Source organism: Callorhinchus milii, unplaced genomic scaffold, assembly GCF_018977255.1.
Source record: "Callorhinchus milii isolate IMCB2004 unplaced genomic scaffold, IMCB_Cmil_1.0 Scaffold2, whole genome shotgun sequence".
NCBI classification, from domain to species: Eukaryota; Metazoa; Chordata; class Chondrichthyes; order Chimaeriformes; family Callorhinchidae; genus Callorhinchus; species Callorhinchus milii.
The window spans coordinates 72230228-72250726 of NW_024704743.1; the positions used below are offsets into that span (position 1 = coordinate 72230228).

Below are 20499 nucleotides of genomic sequence, written 5' to 3' on the forward strand. Positions count from 1 at the left end.
CTGTTCAGCTTTCCCCCACCTCTGTAATACTGCCTGCCTCTGCCACGATCTCTCCCTTCAACCTCTAAGACCCTCATCCATGCTTTCATTACATCCAGGCTTGACGATGCTCACTCCCTGCTCGCCTGCAGAACAACTCTACAGCTTGTGTCCTTTCCTGCACTGGGCTCTACAAGCCTATCAAACTTATTCTCGCCCAGTTCCCCTGGCTCTCCATCCCCCCACAGGATCGAGTTCAAGATCTTCATTCGCACTGGCCTGCTTCACGTCGCCCGCTCTGTCCACCCCACCATCAGCAGTAATCAGGCGTTCAGCCTTTCTGCCCCCACTCTCTGAAACTTCATCCCGAAGTCCCTTCGCCTCGCCTCTTTCCTTGCTTTCTTCAAGGTTGAATCAAGATCTTCCTCTTTGACTCTTCTTTGGTCATCTCCTCATTCCCCCCCCCATTGGCCCCCACACTCCCGAATCTAATCACCAACTCGGGTGTAAACCCTTGACTGTCCAGTCCTTGGGACATCCCCCGACATGAAGTGTTTTATAAATGCAATTTGTTGTTGAGTTAATTTTGCTATGTTATTCAGCTTATTTTCCATAATATAACACCATGGAGTGTCGGCATACCTCTTATCAAGTTACTTTCTTAAGTGAAAACTTTCCTACCCTGGAATAGCCAGTACCTGCTCCTCATGCACTGTCAATCCTCTGTAACATCGCCTGACTCCGCCACTACCTCACCCCTCAGGCTGCTGAAACTCTTGCTCATGCCTTCATAACCTCCAGGCTCGACTGCCCTGCTTGTCGGCCTTCCCAACTCCTCCCTCCACAGGCTGCAGATAATCCAGAACTCTGCAGCCCGTGTCCTCTCCCGCACCAAACCCGGTGACCCCATCTCCCCCATTCTCGCCCGACTCCATTGGCTCCCTATCCTTCAGAGGATCCAGTTCAAGATCCTGGTCCTCACCGACAAAGCCCTCCATGACCTCGCCCCACCCTACCTCTGTGACTTCCTAACCTCCTACCAACCCGCCCGCTCCCTCCGCTCCACGTCCCCCGACCCACCCGCCCCACCATTGGCGGAAGAGCCTTCAGCCACTCTGTCCCCAACCTCTAGAATTCCATCCCCCAATCACTCCGCCTCGCCCCCTCTTTAGCCTCCTTCAAGTTCCACCTCAAAACCCTCCTCTTCGACCGTGCCATTGGCCACCCCCCTTCCCCTCCCCTCCCTTACCCCCACAATCCCAGCTCGGGTCTGAAATGCTGTACACTGTCCAGCGCCTTGGGACGTCCTCCCGACGTGAAAGACCCTATACAAATGTAATCTTGTTGTTGTTATGCAATGTTATTTTTCTTTCTAGAGCTCGATTTCAGAAATCATATTATACTTAAAATTTTGATACAGATAATGCTATTCAAAAAACAATTCAAATAAACTGATCACTTTGATGTAGTTTTCTGGGAAGACAAGTTACTTTAATTGCTTACTAGCTCCTGGGGGAGGCAACTGCTTTAGTATTTCTGAAGAAATCTGAGGAAATAAATTAAGTAATTGTAGTGATGCTTCTTTATGCGTGTACAACTGTCTCAATATGTTGTAAACTGCATTAAAACATTTTTTATTACCAAACAAAATCTTTCAAGACTTAACAAACCCACTCTTTTTTTTGGCTTCCTAACCTCATCTATCATTCTTATCCTAAAATTAAAATTGACTGAAGCAATAAGGTTAAATAGATTTGGACTGTTTTCTTATCTCCCATCAACTCTTTACAAAGCATTTTTGTCAGACCAACTGGCCTTCTCCTGTTTCTATGTTACCAATGGAACTAAGCATTTTATTTGCTTTTGTTTTTATTCAGTCAAGTACTGATAGTTACTTTGGATTATTTTTGACTTTTGTCACCAGCATCTGTGTGATGCATCCTTTAGCAAATAAAGACATTTAATTCTTTGGTCATATATTATTTACATTTATATATTACATAACTGAACCTACAGAATTCAAAAAGATTCAAATAATTATGAAGCTGGTTATTTATTCATTGTTCTGTCTCCCATTTTCATACCATTGTCAAATTTCGCCATTTTACTCATCATATCCACAACCATTATACAATGATCTGTCTGTAATAGCAAAAGTCCTAAGACAAACCCTTGGGCTGTCAGCTCCCCACTATGGGCTAATACTTTCTTTCTTTGACTCTTAGTTTTTCTCAATAAATTAGCAACCTTACAGTGAGTTTCTTTTGGATTTAAAAAAAATTGTTGCATACCCTCAATACTGTTCCTTGTATTCATAACTGCCCATATTCTTTAATTTAATTTTCAAATAGCCAGAATTCATTTAGTTTATAGCATCACTATCAGTTCCTTAAATAATTTGCACTTTTCTACTGCTGATCAACCAAGCGTTATTGTGCTCCAATTAACATTTCAACGTAGGGTGGTGGTCAAACTCAAATTGTTGCCTACCTGGATTGTGGAATTGAAGCAGTCACTTTTTGCAGCTCCTGTTGTAGTCCAAGGATGTCTGCAGTGTATTTCTCCTCAGTTTCTTTGCACTGCTGTTCGTGAGTAGCCCGAAGATTTTCTATTTCCTGTATATGTTGCTCCGTTAGCTGTGCCTGTTGTTCATTAAACTCCTGTTTCAGCTTTTCAATCTCTTGAAGCCGAGCTGACCGGACTTGTAATTGCTCCTTAAGATCTAAAAAACAGTTGCAGAAAAGCAAACACCAATTTTGTTTCCTTATGTGACACTTGTTTCCGAAGCGTGCTCATTATTCCCAACACAAGTTAGGTTTCAAACTGTCATTGTGATAGAAATTGTAAAATGCAAAACAAAAATAAGATTTACCATTAAGATCTCCTGAACTGGCACGTGCGCTTTCGATTTGAATTTGGAAGCTGGCAGTCTCCTCTTCAGTACGTAACTGCAAATTGACATATGCAGCCTGCAGATCTTCAATCTATAATTACAATCAGGATTCAAAAGGAAAGACTAAATGAGACTCTCTCCTTAGAATAAAATGACACTGTGCATTTTAGATCCATGCATATGCCCTGACATCACAAGAAAAACAAACATTCTAGCTTTGTAAATCTGTAATATTAATCATTATACAATTAAGCTGCCTCTGAAAATGATAGTCTTATTTGCCTGGCTTTTATTTTTTCAAAGATATTTCTAAAGAATAAATCAACAAAACTTTATTAAAAAACTGATCATAATTGGATATCATATCGCATACAGGACATTTGCTTACCTGTTGACGGTCATCAATGAGTTGTATTTGAAGAGCTTTTAGTCGACTATATTCCTCAACTATCTTTCTATGGAACATCTGCAGTTTTGTTTGTATTGCTATAACAGAAATAATGACTGATAATCAGATTTCAAATCTTTAATTATCAACCAAAGGAAACAGTTGGGATCTGAGCCATGTTAGAGACATTGCTCATTATTTAATCAAAGGTCATGAAGTCCTAAAAGCACCATATGCTTTATAATGCAGCCTTTCAATAAATAAATGATCTCTTATTAGAATACTTCAAGCTGTATTCTAATGGGAGCTTTATTACAAAACAGTTTTTAACGTTGATGAAATTGCTTACAATTTTGTTGCAACAGTCAAAGGTGGAGCAAAATCAATTCATCCCTCAAGAATTCAATGACCATTATGCACCATACATCCCAAGGTAATGATTTTTCATACATTATGCTGACTTCTGTGACTAGACTATTCATCATTTCACAATATATGTTAAATAAATCAAATGAGGAATCAATTTTTGAAGCAACAAATAGCCTCATCGTCTCCTTTAGTCCAACTTCAAAAGTGAATTGAAGATTGAAAGAAAAAGCTTCTCCTTTGTCTTGTAAACATTTTATATTCATCAGCATTTTCAATCACTTGTGTCATTTTGCATTTTGGTTTTAAAAATCTTAATGAGCATTCTATGGAATGTTGCAAAATAAAATTGCATGTAATCCTAATATTACAGAATATAGTAGCGAACAGATTAGCAGAACAAGAGCAAATTTCTACTGGATGGAACATTATAAGTTGGAATCTTTCACAATTCTGAAGATTCAAGGCTTTCGTGGAGCATTTAGGTGCCAAAGGGCTTACTCAGAGATGTCAGGTCAACACAGTAAAGCTTAGAAAAAGCATGTTAACTACTTAGGCCTTATAAATAGACCTCAAGAAACACCCACTACATTTTGGCCCAAAGATAGTAATCTTTCATAGTAATCTCCAGCTTAATTTTTTGGAGTTGATTTGATCAAAGCATTTGGAATTATTAAGGGCCAGACAAAATAAAGCAGCAAGTGACTTTTCTTTCCTTGAAGGACCCATTAGTTATGAAGGGAAAACTTTAAAATGAAGTCAAAATGGGTTAATCACTTATTCCCAATTTCCTGTTTCATAATCTAAGCTTCCCTGATAGTTCCTGCCAGCTCCTGCTCAAAGGTTTCTTTATCCGAGACCTTGCTTCAATAGGAGACAAACTGCACAGTCTGAGAAGCCGCCCTATACACCTGGTCCACATATATACTTAAAACAAGGATAGTTCCTTTTACTTTAAAAGGAATTTAGTGGCAGGTAAAGTATTGTAATCACTGGGATAAATTCAATAACGAAATTGGCATAAACAGGAATTTCCCCTTGCTTCTGTACTATACCAGTTATTTTGTGTATACAGCAAAAACAAGCAACTTTACAGTTGGGCCAAATGAGGATCAGTAGAATTACCAATTTAAGAAAAACAATGAATCTCTCTCAAAAAAAATCAATCCTATATGAAATCTTAACGAACCTAAAGGCAAGAACAACTATGTTTCCCCACATCCATTCAAAGGACTTGTATTTCTTCTTTCCAAATGTCATGAATGATCCACACAATTATAGAAAATGTGCCCTGGAAGCTTTCTTGCCAAGTTACTGAAAGCGAATCTGTGACCACTGCCTAAACCTGTAGAGCAGCCTTTTGTACTGTAGTGTTGCAGTTCCACCTCCAGATGAATGTGGTTGGACTTGTTCCTGTTGAGGGTGTTGCTACATTTGTAGGTTGTTATCCAGAATGGTAGGTGAAACGAAATTAACACCAGTACAAGATCTACATGATTTTGTGGCACAGAGCTGTTTTTCCTCGCTTCTTAAGTTACTGACGTACAAAATCACTATAGCATTTTGATTCACACCCTCAGAACCATTTTGTGAATCAGCCCTTAGAATTGATTACAAACAAACTACACAATTTAATGCTTGAGCATCTTTATGTGTTATGATTTTAAACAACTCATGTTAAAGTCAATAATCGATTAACTGACAGTGTTTGATTAACTGACCCTGCTTAGAATACACCACAGATTTGCTGGTGGTCTATAAAAGTTTCCAGGGTTGGTGTGTCCTGACTCCAAAGAGGCAGTTTCTTGAAAAGAATAATCAGTAGCCTCTTTTAAAAGTAAAGTTTTGAAACCAATGAAAGCTGGAAACTGGAGTTGTAGGTTAATTCTGCTCACCTACAATTTATTGCTGTACCATTGTACATTGGCTTTGGCAGACAATCCAATGGTGGTTTTAATTCAAGATAAAATAATTTGATACACACACAATTTACATCTAAAGATCAGCTTTCCAGTATGATTTACCAAAAGTTGGTCTCAAGCAAAAATAGCTGCTATACAAGCATACTAGTTAGCAACAACAATAACAACTTACATTTATATAGCACCCTTCAAGCCGGACGGAGCACTTGATTGTTAAGGAACTACTGTAGCTGCTAACTTACCTCTTGCTTTATCAGTGGGGTCTCTTTGCTTTTTATAATCTTCCTTTGCAAATAGGTCTGCATTGGCGAACTCTAAAGCTTCCTTAGTCTGCTCCTTATTCCCNTTTTTCTTTGCCAAATAATCCTCATCCAGCACATTCGTAAATGACTGTAAACCAGAACACAATTACCTCAGGTGATGCTCACCATGAAAAACACAAAGTATGTAGAACATAGTCAAACTGATGCACAACAAGTTTTTGCAAACACACAAAATGTATATTTTTTTGTCATGGTCTAATGTGTTTCATTACTTAAAATAAAGTATGTCAGGCTGACCCAGTGGTAGCACTCTCACTTCTGAGAAAGAAGGTTGTGGGTTCAAGCCCAACGTGGGACTTGGAATCACATAGTCCAATGCAGTGCTGAAGGTGTGTTACGTTGTCGGAGGTGACGTCATTCAGTTATTAGCACTCTAATTTCTGAGTTAAAAGAACGTGGGTTCAAGCCCCAAGTTGCAACATTGAGCTCAGTCTAGGTTGACGTTCCAGGGCAGAGCTGGGATAGCGATGAATTGTCAGAAGCGCTGTCCTTCAGAGAATAACATCTGCATATTCAGATGGACATTAAAAATCCCACCACACCATTTGAAAAAAGAGAGGTTCTTCTTGTGTTCGGCCAATAATCTCCCAGGTAAAGTGATCATGCACTTCATAGTTGTTTGTAGGATGCTGGTGTGCACAAACTGCCTGAAAAGGTGGTGGAAGCCCATTTGATAACAACTTTTAAGAGAGAAATAGATAATTATTTGGGAGGACAAGTTTGCAGGGCTATGGGGAGAGACCGGGGAATGGGATTGATTTGGATAGCTCTTTTCAAAGAGCCGGCACAGACTCGTTGGGCCGAATGTCCTCCTTCTGTGCTGTATAATTCTATGATTCTATGGACTTGAATATAAACAGTCACTAAATTTTACAGAAAAAATGTGTTGTGTGCTTCGAGACATTTCGATGTGCAAGGACGAGTTATCCGACTTATTTCTAGCATGGGATGACAGGTAGCCATGTATTAAGAGGAGTGACAAGTAAAATGGAGTCCCTGAATTAACATTCTTGGGAAGCAGCTGGGATATTGACAGCATCGTAGTGACAAGTTAAGTCAGGGTCTTATCAGAGTTTACTATATTTCAAAAGGTCCTCAGAGTTCATGCGACAAGGTTTCACTGTGCTTCTTGATGCTGAATCAGTTTTCATTACAATACCTGAGTGAGTTCCATACATTCGATAGAGATCTTCTCGTTGAGCTTGTTGATCAGTGTTTCAGAAGATTCTTCAGAGCCTGAATGATAACAATTTGTTAAATTCAAAATAGATGGGAAACAGCTTTCCCATGAACATTGCAGATTCTCACATTACTGGGACTTTGCTTCAGTAATTTTTACTACAGTGTTAAAATAAACCAAACATGATAGTATGCCTTTTGATTAAATTATCTAAAATGTATTGTGACTTTTTCATACGCTTACAAAACAACCGTAAAAGAGTAATGAATCAACAAATTAGGGCAGAAAGACACTTGTTTTAACCATGAGAGCAAATAATTCATGTCGGGGGCAAATGCAGATCTGACCAAAACAGTACTTCTGGCAAATTTAAATACTTTTTAAGTAGGATGATTTGTAGAGTGTTAATACCGCTGTTAATAAAACATACTCTTATTTGATGGTCTAAAACCATGTTTCTCAACCTTAATGATAGGTACTGACTCACTTTCTTCTTAAAATGTATCGCATTACTAAATGAGCCAGTTACATCACTCAAACTAAAGAGATCCCTGATAACAAATGGCCATAAGGTTATGCACAGTCCTTGGTTGTTTTGAAACACTATTTCAGAGGACAGAACTGTCATCAAAACCAGGAATCCATACTCCCACCCTGCCTTGTTGATCCATGAAAAACAACTCTATTGAACCTTGGTTGAGTGAAAGCCAGAAAATATGTATGTATATATATATATCTACATAAAAAAACTTAAATGGTGAGATTGTATATTTTCTTACAAAAGCAAATTCAATCTATGTCAAACCTAATATATGAACAAGAGCATCTCATTCTGTCTTAGTTTCTGTACCTTTCTGATGGGCTTCCAAGTCCTGTAATTGCTGCTGGTACAGTGTGTGAAGCTTTTCTACCTCCAAAGTATGGCTGGCTGTGAGCTTCTCCTGGAGACTGTCCAAAGCTCTTGCTTTTTCAGTTTTCAAACCATCACAGGTAAGCTCCAGCTGAGCAGCATGAATTTGAGTGAGACTTATGCGCTGAGCCTCTAAGTGCAGCCTTATCTCAGCCTGTCAAACAAACACAAAAGCTTAAAGATCAGAACGCAGCCATGTGTTTTTAAAGCATTATTTGTTGATGAAACTTAAAACATCATTCAAACCAATTGAATTTCCAATCTTATATCTCTTCCCTAGTCACTTAGGTTGGTGAGGCAAGAGGAGGTAAGAGAAAGGAGGCTGCTGTAATTTGCCCAGTAAATGCAGATAGATGTACCTCTATCTCCTGCTCTCTGTGTCTCTGCGATTTTTCAAGCTGTGCATCTTTTACCTGAAATCACACAGATGTCATCAAAATTACATTTTACATTAGTGTTTTTCTTCAATCTGAACCACCCTCAAAAAAGGCAGATTGGTTCAACTAAAGCCACAAGTGAATGAAAAAGTGCCCTCATTCACAACAAGTGTTCTTCAGGAATGCCAGGGTGCAAATATTAGTCAAGACAGATCTCTAGTATTCTCTCAATGGATGCTCAGAATTGGTATGGATTGTCAGGTCACTAGTGTTCTGAAACACTCGTGACCTGAAACACCAAAATAGCTCACTGTCATATGAGCTACTTCCCTTCAGGTCACTCACTGACCCGAAACCCAGGTCTGAAACACTGACTGTCCAGAGCCTTGGAACCTCCTTCCGACATGAAAGGCACAAAACAAATGTAATTTTGTTGTTGTAAATAACAGCCAACCCATTTAACTTTTATAAAAAATTGCAACAATTTATGTAATTTGAACCAGAATCTGTATGGACAGCTCACAAAAATTTAACACTAAATATTTCTCATTCTTAGTTCAGGAGAAACATATTTCAACACCGGCCCTTAAAAATATTATTTCAACTAAATTTAGAATGAAAAGTGGAACTTGTGATAAGTCGATTAACAATGATGATAACACATTGTTAAAAAATGCAGTCAATAATGTCTTAAATGATTCATGGTGGTTCCCCATATTTCCCTCCCTGTCCCCTCGCACATCATCGAAATGCAGGAGTCCCAACACACAGATTCTGTCTTAACTGGTGTTGGAGCTGCAGACCAGTGGCTAAATTATGACATTGACTGACCACAATATTTGGTGTTAATTAACAACAACCTGCACCTATAACGTTTCATGTGTGTAAAAAAAATGGTTCAAGGCACTTTAACAATTGGTAAGAAATTGAGAGAAATCTGTTCATCAGGCAAACCCAACAGCTAATTTGCACCAACATCCCTTAAGCGGCTTTGAAATGAGAAGCCAATTAATATGACTTTGCAAGAGAAACAATTTATTTTAAAAATGAAAGTAAAATGATCCCTTTATGTCCATCTGAATCACAAGGCAAACAAAACCTAAACATTAATACAGTGAAACTCTGATAACTGGCCCCTGGAATACGTGACCAACTTCACAGCCAGGATATTGAGTCGCTCACTCAATATCCTGACTATTTGAGTACTTTGCACTTGCGAGATACTGCACTTTGGATAACTAGTCAACTGTGATTAGTCATATTTCCCTTGGGGTGACGAGTTATTGGAATTTCACTGTAACACAATGAAAGAAAGGGATGATGATGATCTGGAAATAATAAAATTGCATTCAGTATAAAATGCTTCCCTTTTGTGGGACATTGCTTTGCGCCAAATGGCTGCCGTGCTTGCTTACAAAATACATAGCCCCTCACTTTACAGTATACCCTGGGAAGCTCTAAGACGTTCTACTAATGTGTAAAGTGTTATCGAATCTAAGGTTTATTATTATTATCCTGGTATAAGCAAATAATGGGTAAAGATAACAATAAAGAAGAAAGAAAAAGAGAAACAAAAGAAAAAGAAACATGAGCAAAGATGAAGGCAAATAAAATGGAAGACACACCAAATTAACAACAAAGTAAATTAATAAGCAATTTCGAATTTTCAATATCTCTTCCCTAGTCACTTAGGTTGGTGGAGCAAGGGGGTAAGAGAGGAGGGAGACTGCAGTAATTTGCCAAATAAATGCAGATATATAAATATATATATTTATATATAAATGTACCTCTACTTCTTGCTCTTTGTGTCGCTGGGAATCTTCAAGCTGTGCATCTTTCACCTGAAATTCCAGATGTCATCAAAATTAAATTTTATTTCCATTGCTAGAAAACCACATTAGTAAACAGGGTAGAAGTACGTTACAAAACAGGTTTCATTGAACCTATTTTGTTTGCCCCTTTTTTTAAAAAAAATTTAGTGATTCCATTGATTTTTTAAATCTTTGTATAAAGATAGCATTTGATGAAAGCAAATAATTAATTAAAAGCTGTATGATACATTAAGTCAACCTGGAACTAACATTAGTTATAAGTCAAAAATGTCAGTTCTGTTATTATTCTTAACAAAGAATTCTTAATTGCTATTCTTCTGAAACTTGGAAATGTTTTCAAAAATAAATGTAAAACAAATCAATAATTATTATTTATTGCCAGGAAGAGCACAGGATTCAAATCAGTGAGCTCTTGGTGTGCAATTGACAGATCTCTCCACTGAACCACTGGGGTTGCCCTTTGGTTGGAAAATGGGTGTCTAGGTCAGTACAAAGCTTCTGCTTCATTAAATGGCACTGCTTGGAACACTTCTATAATATATAGATTGATAAAGCAGGAGACTGCTTTCCAACCTTTTGTGGGGACCTTCTGAGTCTTTTGTCATCTCGTAAGAAAATACCAACCAAAATCCATAGTTCCTGTTTTGGGTCCTCTATTAAAATGACTAATCTATGTTCATTCTGTCAACCCACCACCTGCACATTTTTCTCCCAGACAGTATCCCACGACTTGGGTCTCTTTTCACTCATATTGAATTTATATTGGAGTGCTGCCTACACTATGAATGATGCTCAAGTGGGGGCACCAACACTGAAGCGTTGCACAAATATAGATTCAACTTTTCCATTTAAAAAGAACATCCTGTACGTTATACAATTTGTGGCTGGGCCTTCAGCCTCTTTGCCCCCATCCTATGGAACTCAATCCCACATTCCCTTCATCTCGCTCCCTCCCTTGCAACCTTCAAGGCACGTCTCAAAACCCTCCTCTTCAATCAAGCCTGTGGCCACCCTCCTACCCCTCCACCCTCTCCGTTCCTGACCTTCAGTCCTGTGGAGTCCTATAGCTCAATGGTTAGAGCACTTGCTTTGCAAGCGAGAGACCTGGGTTCGATTCCCGGCACGGTGAAACCTTGGGCAAGTTTCCTTACTCCACATGCCTGAAAATAATCCCTCAAGAAAAAAAATAAATAAATTGGTCACTTCAATCCACGACTGTTTGTGGGACACTGCTGTGCGTAATTGGATGCTGCGTTTCACCCACAAATATACAGTCAATTCACTTTACAGTATATTCTGTGAAACGCTTTGAGACGTCTTGAAGATGTGAAAAACGCTATTTCAAATGCATGGATTATTATTATTAAATCCCTGACTGTTCAGCACCTTGGGACGTCCTTCTGATGTGAAAGTCGCTATACAAATGTAATTTTGCAATTGTTGTTGTGTACATGTGGGATCTGTGGGTTAGTTCTTTTCCCCCTAGACAGCTACTAACATAATGGTTATGAAGGCTGGGAGATATCTGGCAATATTGCTCCTAGACTTTTTTCCAGTTACTTAAGCAGCAATAATAGGGGGAAAAGCTGTACTGTATAAACGTGAGGCAAACTGTTATTTGGTAAGTAAGGATATTAAGGGACATTGAGAAAAGCAGTGGAAAAAAGATTTTCCAAAATCCAATAAAATGGCAAGCAGACTAGCTGAACATCATCTGCCTGTTTATGTTTCTGCCAGTGAGAGAACTCCCCAGCATAGCCCTCTATAGGTACATTTGCTTCTGCAGCTGCAAACAACTCTTTTTGCAATATGCTTTTATTCTGTTTTATGCTCTACCAGCAAGTCACAATCTAAATATGCACATTCGGTATTCGTCACACTTTTGCAATGGTTTATCATTAAAATAGCTTAGCGCTCTTTCTGAATAGATTGCAAGGAAAAATACTATTATTTTTCTAAATGAGGCATTTTCACTTCCTCCTGCCTGGTATCCATCTATGATTATTCACGGCTAGCACCAACGGTAAACTGCTCCTGGGTTTTGGAAACAAATCATGGCTCTTAAACTGCACTGCAAATTGAAATGATAGTGAACCTCCTTAAAGGACAAACATTAAGACTGTCAGGGCAACGATAGAGCAGAACTCATGAAAATCCAGTTGACTAGTATTTTGTCTGAAAAAAAAGTTTTATTACTTTGTAACTTTATATACCATACCCAGGGCAGAGGTTGGATAGTCAACTAAATCTTTGCTTGGAAGTACACTGAAGGTTGGATGAGGCTTTCCACGTCCCCAAAATCCTATCAGTATACGTTCTGGAAAACTGGGAAACTCAATTTGACTATGGGATAGTATTTCAGCTATTTTTGTTTCCCAGAGTTTTTAAAAGAAAATACTACAGTGCAAGATGTTGAAGCCCCAAGGCGTTGTGCCTTAACATGGCAGGACCTGTTTTTTCACACAGTAGGGTATTGATCTCAATGATGCCATTACATTGGGCAGATAGAAGAGCTATGGCCTCTACATGCCAACTGCCAACAGCAGAATGACTGCATTCATCAAGTTCACCATGTAGATTACCATGGGATGGCCTTTCTATACGCTGCAGCAATACATATTGGAACATTTCAAAACATAATGATAATCTTTGCATTTGATAGAGCGAATTATCACACCGTTGAGACGTCTCAAAGCGCTTCACAGAATATATTACAAAGCGCAGTGACTGTATTTTGTGAGCAGCCAATTGCGCATATCAGTCGTGGATTGATTGGCCACATTTATTTTAATTGGAGGGATTATAACCCCCTAAAGGGATCCACCAATAGACTAACAATCAGGTTCCCACTTATTGACAATCATGAAGACACTGCCTTGGACCATCCTGACCATCTATTTGCTACAAGAGTATTTGCTACAAGATTCACATACCTCCGTTTTTTCCAGCACAGGATCGTGGGCAGAAACAGAACCTCCAATGTGTGCTGCAATTTTTTTCTCCAGTTCCAACTTCTCCTGCTGAGCAACAATCAGAATATTTTCCATTTCCTCCTGCTTTTTGTGAAGGGTTTCCTCCAGCAAGGTCTTCTGCTGTACAAGTTCAGCCATTCCCAGTTGTTGAGCGCGAACAGACTCCAGCTGCTGACGGAGACGATCTCTCTCAGCTTGTAGACTGGCTACAGATTCACTTACTGGTTTATCTTTGAAATGCTGGATTTGGGTCAATAGCACTTCTTTTTCTCGAATAAGGTTAATTTGATTTTGTTTGATCTCATCCCTTTCTAAAGCAATAACCTGGAGGGAGTTTTGGAGAGAACTTATTTGATCCATTAGATTTCCTTTCTGTTGTTCATGATCATATAACTCACACAATTCAGCAGCACAGTCTTTAACAGCTTGTTCTTGAGGCTCACGTTTAGTCTCATTTTTGATTAAATTTATGTGAGATACTCGGTGCTTTTCCTGAGACTTCACCTGAACAGCCGTGATAATTTTTTTCGTCTCTTCACATTTTTCTCCGGAATACTCTTTTATCGACTTTAATTTGCTTTTCAGTTGCTCAATTTCACTTTGTCTCAAAGTTAAAAGTTCTGAAAGATTTGAGAGTCTTTTAGAAAGCTCACTTTTCTCCTGTTGAGCTAGCTCCAGTTTTTCCATGAGCTCAGTTGAATCCTTTTCAATGAACTCTCTGCTTTCCAGAGTTTTTATCATTTCAAATTGGCCTTTGGAATTGTGAAGAGTTTTCTTCTTCCCTTTGCTCATTACTGTACGATTTTCAGCTTGTTTCAACTCTAAGAGCTGCAGTTGTTCATTTAAGATCTTAAGCTTAGTTTCATATTCAATTTCTTGTTTTATCATCTTTTCTTCTATGTCTGACTTCATTTTCAATAAACAATCATATTCATCCTGCAATTCTTGAAAGTTAACCTCAAAGTTTTTTTCTGCAAAAGAAAAAGTGTTCCTTTGTCTCTCTATCTCCTCTTTGAGCTCTTTCTCATGGACTTGAAGCTGTTCATTCTCTCTAATAAGTCTTTCTATGTGCCTTCTCATTTCATTTGTTTCTACCAGATTTTCCTTTCCTTCTTGAAGCATTTTAATTTGTATGTCCGCAGCTTCCTGCTGTTTCAATTGTTTCTCCAAAATATTATTCCTGTCTTGCAGTTCTTGGAGTTCTTGTTCCATCATACCCTTTTCTTTCTCATCTTTTCGTAATGTGTCAATTTCCATTTCAAGTTCACTTATCTGAAAAACCATTTCTTCTACTTTGGAGTTCTTAAGAGACAAATGTAGCTCCTCTTTTAAAATTGTTATCTCAGACATCAATTGGTTCTTTTCAATGATCATACAATCCCTCTCAGATGTTATTACTTCATTTTTTTGACCCAGCTCATTTTGCAAGTTTTCCAACTGTTGAGTCTGTTTCAAAGACAAATCTTCTTTAAGATTATCAATATTTAGTTTATGTTCCCTTTCTAGGTCTTCTCTTAGCTTGACTAGCTCTTCCTCATGGCTGAAGAGAAGTTGAGTCCTCAATCTATCTAATTCAGCCTCCTGAGATTCAGCCATTCTATCCAGAACCGCAACTTTTTCCCTCTCCAGCATTTCAAGTTTAATCTTATAATTTGTAACTTCTGATTCATGCTTTGACTCCAACTCTCTATGAGCTTCTGAAGCAGATAGCAGCTGGGCCTTCATTTGTTCAATAACATCTTTCAGTTCTTCCATCTCACGCATTTTGTGCTCCTGATAGTTAATACTTTCTGAGGTTTTCTGAATCTGATCCTTAGCAAATCTCAGCTCTACCAGGAGATCTTGGATTTGGTTTTGCAGCTGGATCTTTTCTTTAGAGAGTCTTTCCAGTTGTTGCGTCATTTCTTGCCTTACCTGATCTTTCTGAAAATGTGCCTCTCGTAATTTGATATTGAGTTCATTGATTGCAACATTTAGCAAAGTAATTTGTTCTTCATTAACTAAGTTGCTCACAGAATGATTTAAGGCTCTTTCCATTTCAATATTATGCTGTTCAGTAAGTCTTCCAATTTCTGAAATATGCTGTTGCTGCAATTCCTGTTTTATCTGTACAATCTGTTTTCCATACATCTCATCCAATTCTGCTTGAAGTTGCTCCATTTTCCGATGAGTTTCTATTTCAATCCTTTGTACAGTTTCTAAATCAGCTTGACTACCCTTGTGATATTGTTTCTGAAGAGCTTCCACACTACCCATTAGTTGCTTTATTTCATTGGATGACTGTCTCTCCCGCTGCTTTGAGTTAGTTAATTCAGTCCTTAGACTCTCAGTCTCTTGATTTCTTTGCAATAATTGGTCATGTAAATCTTTGACGAATTTATCAGAGCCATGTACTTTATCTTTCAGCAACAGTATAGTACTCTCATGTTCTTTTAGTGTTTTTTCAAGCTGTTCAATTATTTGATCTTGGTTCTGGAGCTTTTGTCTATCAGTATCAGACTTTTCTTTGTCAATCTGTTTGCAAATAGGAAATTATTAATAAATAAATGTACACTTGAAAAATTTATAGGTAACATTTGTAATTTTTTAATACAATCTTGTGGTCATAGGCAAGGAACACATTAAGGAACACTCACTCTTCTATTCCTTATCTTATTAGCACTGGCGTAAAATATTCTGATTTACCTTAATAATGATGGAGCTGGTCCCAATTTGTGATCAACACAATATGTATACTCTGACAATCTAACTGCCAGCAGGCTGGTAAATAAAACCATAAAGCGGTTGGGTCATAAACAAACAGCTGGATTGTAGGAGTGTGCTGCATGGATCAGAGACTAGGAACAGCAAACTCATTAGATTACTTTACCTTGACACTCGTAAGATATTTCTTAATATAGTCATTATAGTCATTACCACAAGCAAATCTTGGAATACCTCAATTTTTACCCTTTTTCAAAATTGTTTACCCAACGTTGGAAGAAGACAATCTTACTAAAATCGTAATGTTAGAACTACCATATTATCTTGAGTCTCAGAAGTGGGTTTTTCATTTAAAATACCTCCAAAAGTAGGGTGCACTTTAGAATTGATGGTGCCTTTGAATCTTAAGAGTTCTTTTTTTGATATATCATTAATAGAACAGGGTTGGGCAACAAGTCAACAAAGTAAGCAAAAGAATGCACATAGTGCAAAAGTGTAGCCAAAATATGTCTGATTGGCTGTGCTGAGCATGGCATATATTTTATTCATGAGTAACAGTAGTATTATGAAAATTGTCTGGATTCATATAAATGTTTAAAGGGAAAAGAATACTCCTTTGATCGGGGGGTACTTAGCTCAAGGCAAAACCCATTATATATGAATGAGACCTTAAAATAAAGGTCAGACTCAAAACAGGCAAATATACAGACGTGGCATAAATGTTTGCACTTATTTTCCATTAACCTGTTTTTATTATATTTGTTTATTTAATGAGCGGACCTGGTTCGATTCCCGGACAGGGCAAAATGTTGGCCAAGTTTCCTACTCTACACACCTCTGTTCACCAACAGCAAGTAGGAACCCGGTTGTTAGTCGATTGGCAGATCGCTTTTCCGGGGGTAATAATCTCTTCAAAAAATAATAATAATAATAATTTGGTCACTCAATCCACGACTGTTTGTGGGACACTGCTGTGTGCAATTGGCTGACGTATTTCTCCTACAAAATATATAGTCAATTCACTTTACAGTATATTCTGTGAAGCGCTTTGAGACATCTAGAAGACGTGATAAAAATCATTTGTACTAAAATTACTCAAAGCATATTGCGCAGACTAACATTTAAATTAAATCAGTAATTTCAAGCATATGCAGTAAGCCTGCAACCAATGTAATGATCAAAAGATTTTGAGTGACTCAAACTACTTTGTACCAACGAAAATAAATAGTTTGATCCAAAGTAATGAGAGAATGTTACCAACATATATATTGATTTTGTTTATGCTGATCAAAATTAATCATGGCACAACTGCACTGAGTTATTTGAAAAGCTATGAAATAAATTAAATGCTACATTTTCAGAATTGCTCGACAAATTATATGTATATAAAGGTGTCTGGCTGGGGGAAGAAAGGGGTTAGCTTTTTCTTTTTAAAAAGGAATTCTGCCATACCATCATCCTTTCTTGAAGCTGGATCTGTAAAAGATTTATTTGGTCAAGGTGTTCCTCGTTCTTTGTCTGTAATGTTTTCATTTGTTGCTCCAAGTCATCAATTTGCTGTTGGTAGGTGATGAGCTGCTGCTTGGCCTGTAATAAGTCGACTGCTGTGGTACCATGGCTCGTATTTCTTAAAGTTTCACCAGCTTGTAACTGTAATGCACAAAATAGAAAAAATACATGAAAAAGTTTGACTGCAGTTAGAATATTGTTAGAACATTGTTATAATATTGTGTCCAATATCAGTCATCCTACTTTAGGAAAGATTTCAAGGCAATAGAGGGGTGCAGATGAGATTTACTAGGATAATATAGTGATTGAGTGGTTTGACCTATGAGCACAGATGAGAGAATCTGGGCCTTTTTTTGTTAAAACAATAAAGGTCGAAGTTTGACCTGATAGAGGTCTTTAAAATCATGAGCAGTTTTGGTGGAGTAAATAGGGAGAAATTATTTCTACTGATCAGTGAGTCAGCAAACTAGAGGGCATCAATTAAGATAGCAAGTAAACTAGCAAATGGTGAGAAATGTTTTCATATATAGAGCAGTTATGATATGCCCTCCCGGGAGCTGCAGTTGAGGCAAAATCCATATTGACCTTCAAGGGGGAACTAAACAGAAACTTTAAAAAGAGTCAGCTACAGGGTATGGAAACGGGTAATTAAGTGGGATTGAAAAGGCTCGAGGGAGCCGGCACTGACACGATTGGTCGAATGACCTTCTTCTGTGCCATAAATTTCTATGGTTCACATTGCTAACGTGTGCAATAAGAAGATTTTCCGAACAACTATACCCACAAAATTCACATAATAAGATACAAATAATGGAGACACAAAAGCATAAAACATTGCATCACAAACTTTGAAAGAAGGATTGGATCACAAAGAAAATATCCATTTGTGTTCAGCACTGCAAATACAATATTTCATCCTATAAATCTAAAGCAGCAAATAAATTCACAGGTATAATAATAATAATCCTTGCATTTGATATAGCGCTTTCACGTCGGGAGGAAGTCCCAAAGCCAAACGTGTAAGTTGTAGACATAAAGGCACAGAGAAATTATTTTAAAATGTAAGCAAATCTTACCTGTTGGAACTGAATTTGTAGCTTTTGACTTTGATCTGTTAAATCCAAAAATTCTTGTCGAATTTCATCTTTCTCTTTTCTGGCTTGTTGTAGATTAGCAGTGAGTTGAGTAATAATGCCATCTCTCTGTTTGACTGCAGTCTCAAACTCCTGTAGCTGTTATAAAGAAGATGATTTCAGAATAAATTTGACCGATTACTCAAGTCCAATATTAATTTTACAATTAGAGACCTAATTTATTTTTAATTTGTTTTTCTACACTATTTCCTCTCCCTATTTTTATAGTACATTATAACCATGGGTACAGATGTATTAAACCAACAGTAAAAATCAGTGTAATGTCATGTCTCTTTTGAGATACTGATAGCAGGATTGGATCAAATCAATAATGACGAGCATCAAATACTATCAATATAAATGTAGTCAGCCCAAAATCGGCTACTAAAGTGTATTTGTCCATGTAGATGGACAGTGGAGGTTTGCAATCAGTTACTTGCAAATGTCAATGAATACAGATCACACACTATTCTTGGTTATACGTTCAACTATAGACTTTTTCCACTCTTACTGCATAGGTATGGAAAGAAAGTGTAAACATCTTCCCCTGCACAGTTCACATCAATTTGTCAGCCTTATTACAATAGAATTGATGCTGAAAGAATAGTATAAATTAGGTTTTAGAGGCATGAATTGGCTTCCAAGATTTGCTCCAGAGATTACCAGGAGATGATTTCAGGAATTCAATTTATGCTTTGTATTATAAATTAAGTCTGTACTGAAGCTAATTTTAAAAAGAGACTTCAATTTTGAATGTAAAAATTATCTGGGGGTGGTGAGAGTCCATTGCACATTCCTAAGCTTTTTAATGTTATAAAGCTGGACCTAAACACATTTTTAAAGCCCTGAAAACAAAACAGCATTCAGCTAAGAGCTGTGGCAGCCACAGTTGCTCAGCCCAACATTAAAAAAAATTAGAGTGAAAAATATGAATACTGCTTTCTACTCCTAATGGTTTCTAGAATTAGGTAAACAGTAATGTGTCCTTCCAGGGGGAAGAGTATGCACTCTATTCCAGACAAAGGGAATTTTTATGCATAGGTGATATACATGCATGGATCTCTATCTGGTTTTCAATACTCCAAGATTCTACTCCTTGTGAAGGGCACTACATAAATGCAAGTTATTGTTATACTCTTAAGCGTGGCAAAAGGTTTCCCACATATGTCATGAGACCTGTCTGAAAATAAATCTAATTCAATTCCTGAATCAACTTATCTTAGGAGCAAAGCTTAGAAATCATTCAATGGCTAATAAACATTAATAAAACTTAACAGAATAAAAGATGATGGAAAATGTATTTCAAAAACTGTATGAAGCACAAGTAGCTGAAAGTGTAGTTGATAGGTCTTAAAGTGTTTTGAAGCTGGAGAGGGAGGGAACAAGATAAAGGGATTATGTTCCACAGATTTTGTTTTTGGTCAGCTGGGTGTCTGACACATGCAGAAACCCATCACCATACTTAAGACTCTCCAACCAAACTGATAATCCATGCATCCCATCTACACATGGAAATTCTAGAGATATTGTTTGGAATATCCACTCTCTCCTTGAAGGGATGCATCCTCCTTACTTAATTCCAGAAAGCATTTGGCAGGTTGGTAAGTGCCAAGGCTTGGGGACCCCAGAGTGTGTATTGGAGTACTGTTGGAGCTAAAACCATATAGCTTGCCATTGACAGCACTGCTTAGCAAGCTCACCTGCTACTTAGCCAGCTGGGGCCACCCTATCTGTTAGTGGTTTGGCTTGCGGGATAACAGGAATGAATAGGAAGAGTCCCTGCATCCAGTGACTGGTCTGCCCTTCCAAGTCCTGCTGATTAGCCAGCGTGTCATCAGCAGTGCCCTGGAGAACTTTGGACGCTCCTGGCTCAGAACTGAATGACTGAGACTGCCACAGGGGGCAACATTCCTCTAATATACCTTAATATAATAAAACTCGAGGCCGACATTCCGTGGCCAAACATGCCACCTTGGAGTCAGTTCAACTCCAAGAAGACCCTGCTTACCTCC

The 20499-nt window shown here is 37.9% G+C and overlaps 1 protein-coding gene across 5 annotated transcripts in view; it reads right to left on the bottom strand.

The window, feature by feature from the left end:
* akap9 (A kinase (PRKA) anchor protein 9) overlaps positions 1-20499 on the bottom strand; it is a 118592-nt gene that overhangs the window by 73482 nt on the left and 24611 nt on the right. For all 5 annotated transcript variants that reach the window (XM_042332271.1, XM_042332270.1, XM_042332269.1 and 2 more), the window contains 11 exons: positions 18431-18586; positions 17298-17495; positions 13104-15656; positions 10126-10179; positions 8321-8374; positions 7902-8115; positions 7031-7107; positions 5791-5938; positions 3261-3358; positions 2852-2963; positions 2470-2701 (listed from right to left, as the gene is read on the bottom strand). In XM_042332271.1, coding sequence (XP_042188205.1) covers positions 2470-2701; positions 2852-2963; positions 3261-3358; positions 5791-5938; positions 7031-7107; positions 7902-8115; positions 8321-8374; positions 10126-10179; positions 13104-15656; positions 17298-17495; positions 18431-18586 — 3896 coding nt within the window. The remainder of the gene's footprint in view (positions 1-2469; positions 2702-2851; positions 2964-3260; positions 3359-5790; positions 5939-7030; positions 7108-7901; positions 8116-8320; positions 8375-10125; positions 10180-13103; positions 15657-17297; positions 17496-18430; positions 18587-20499) is intronic.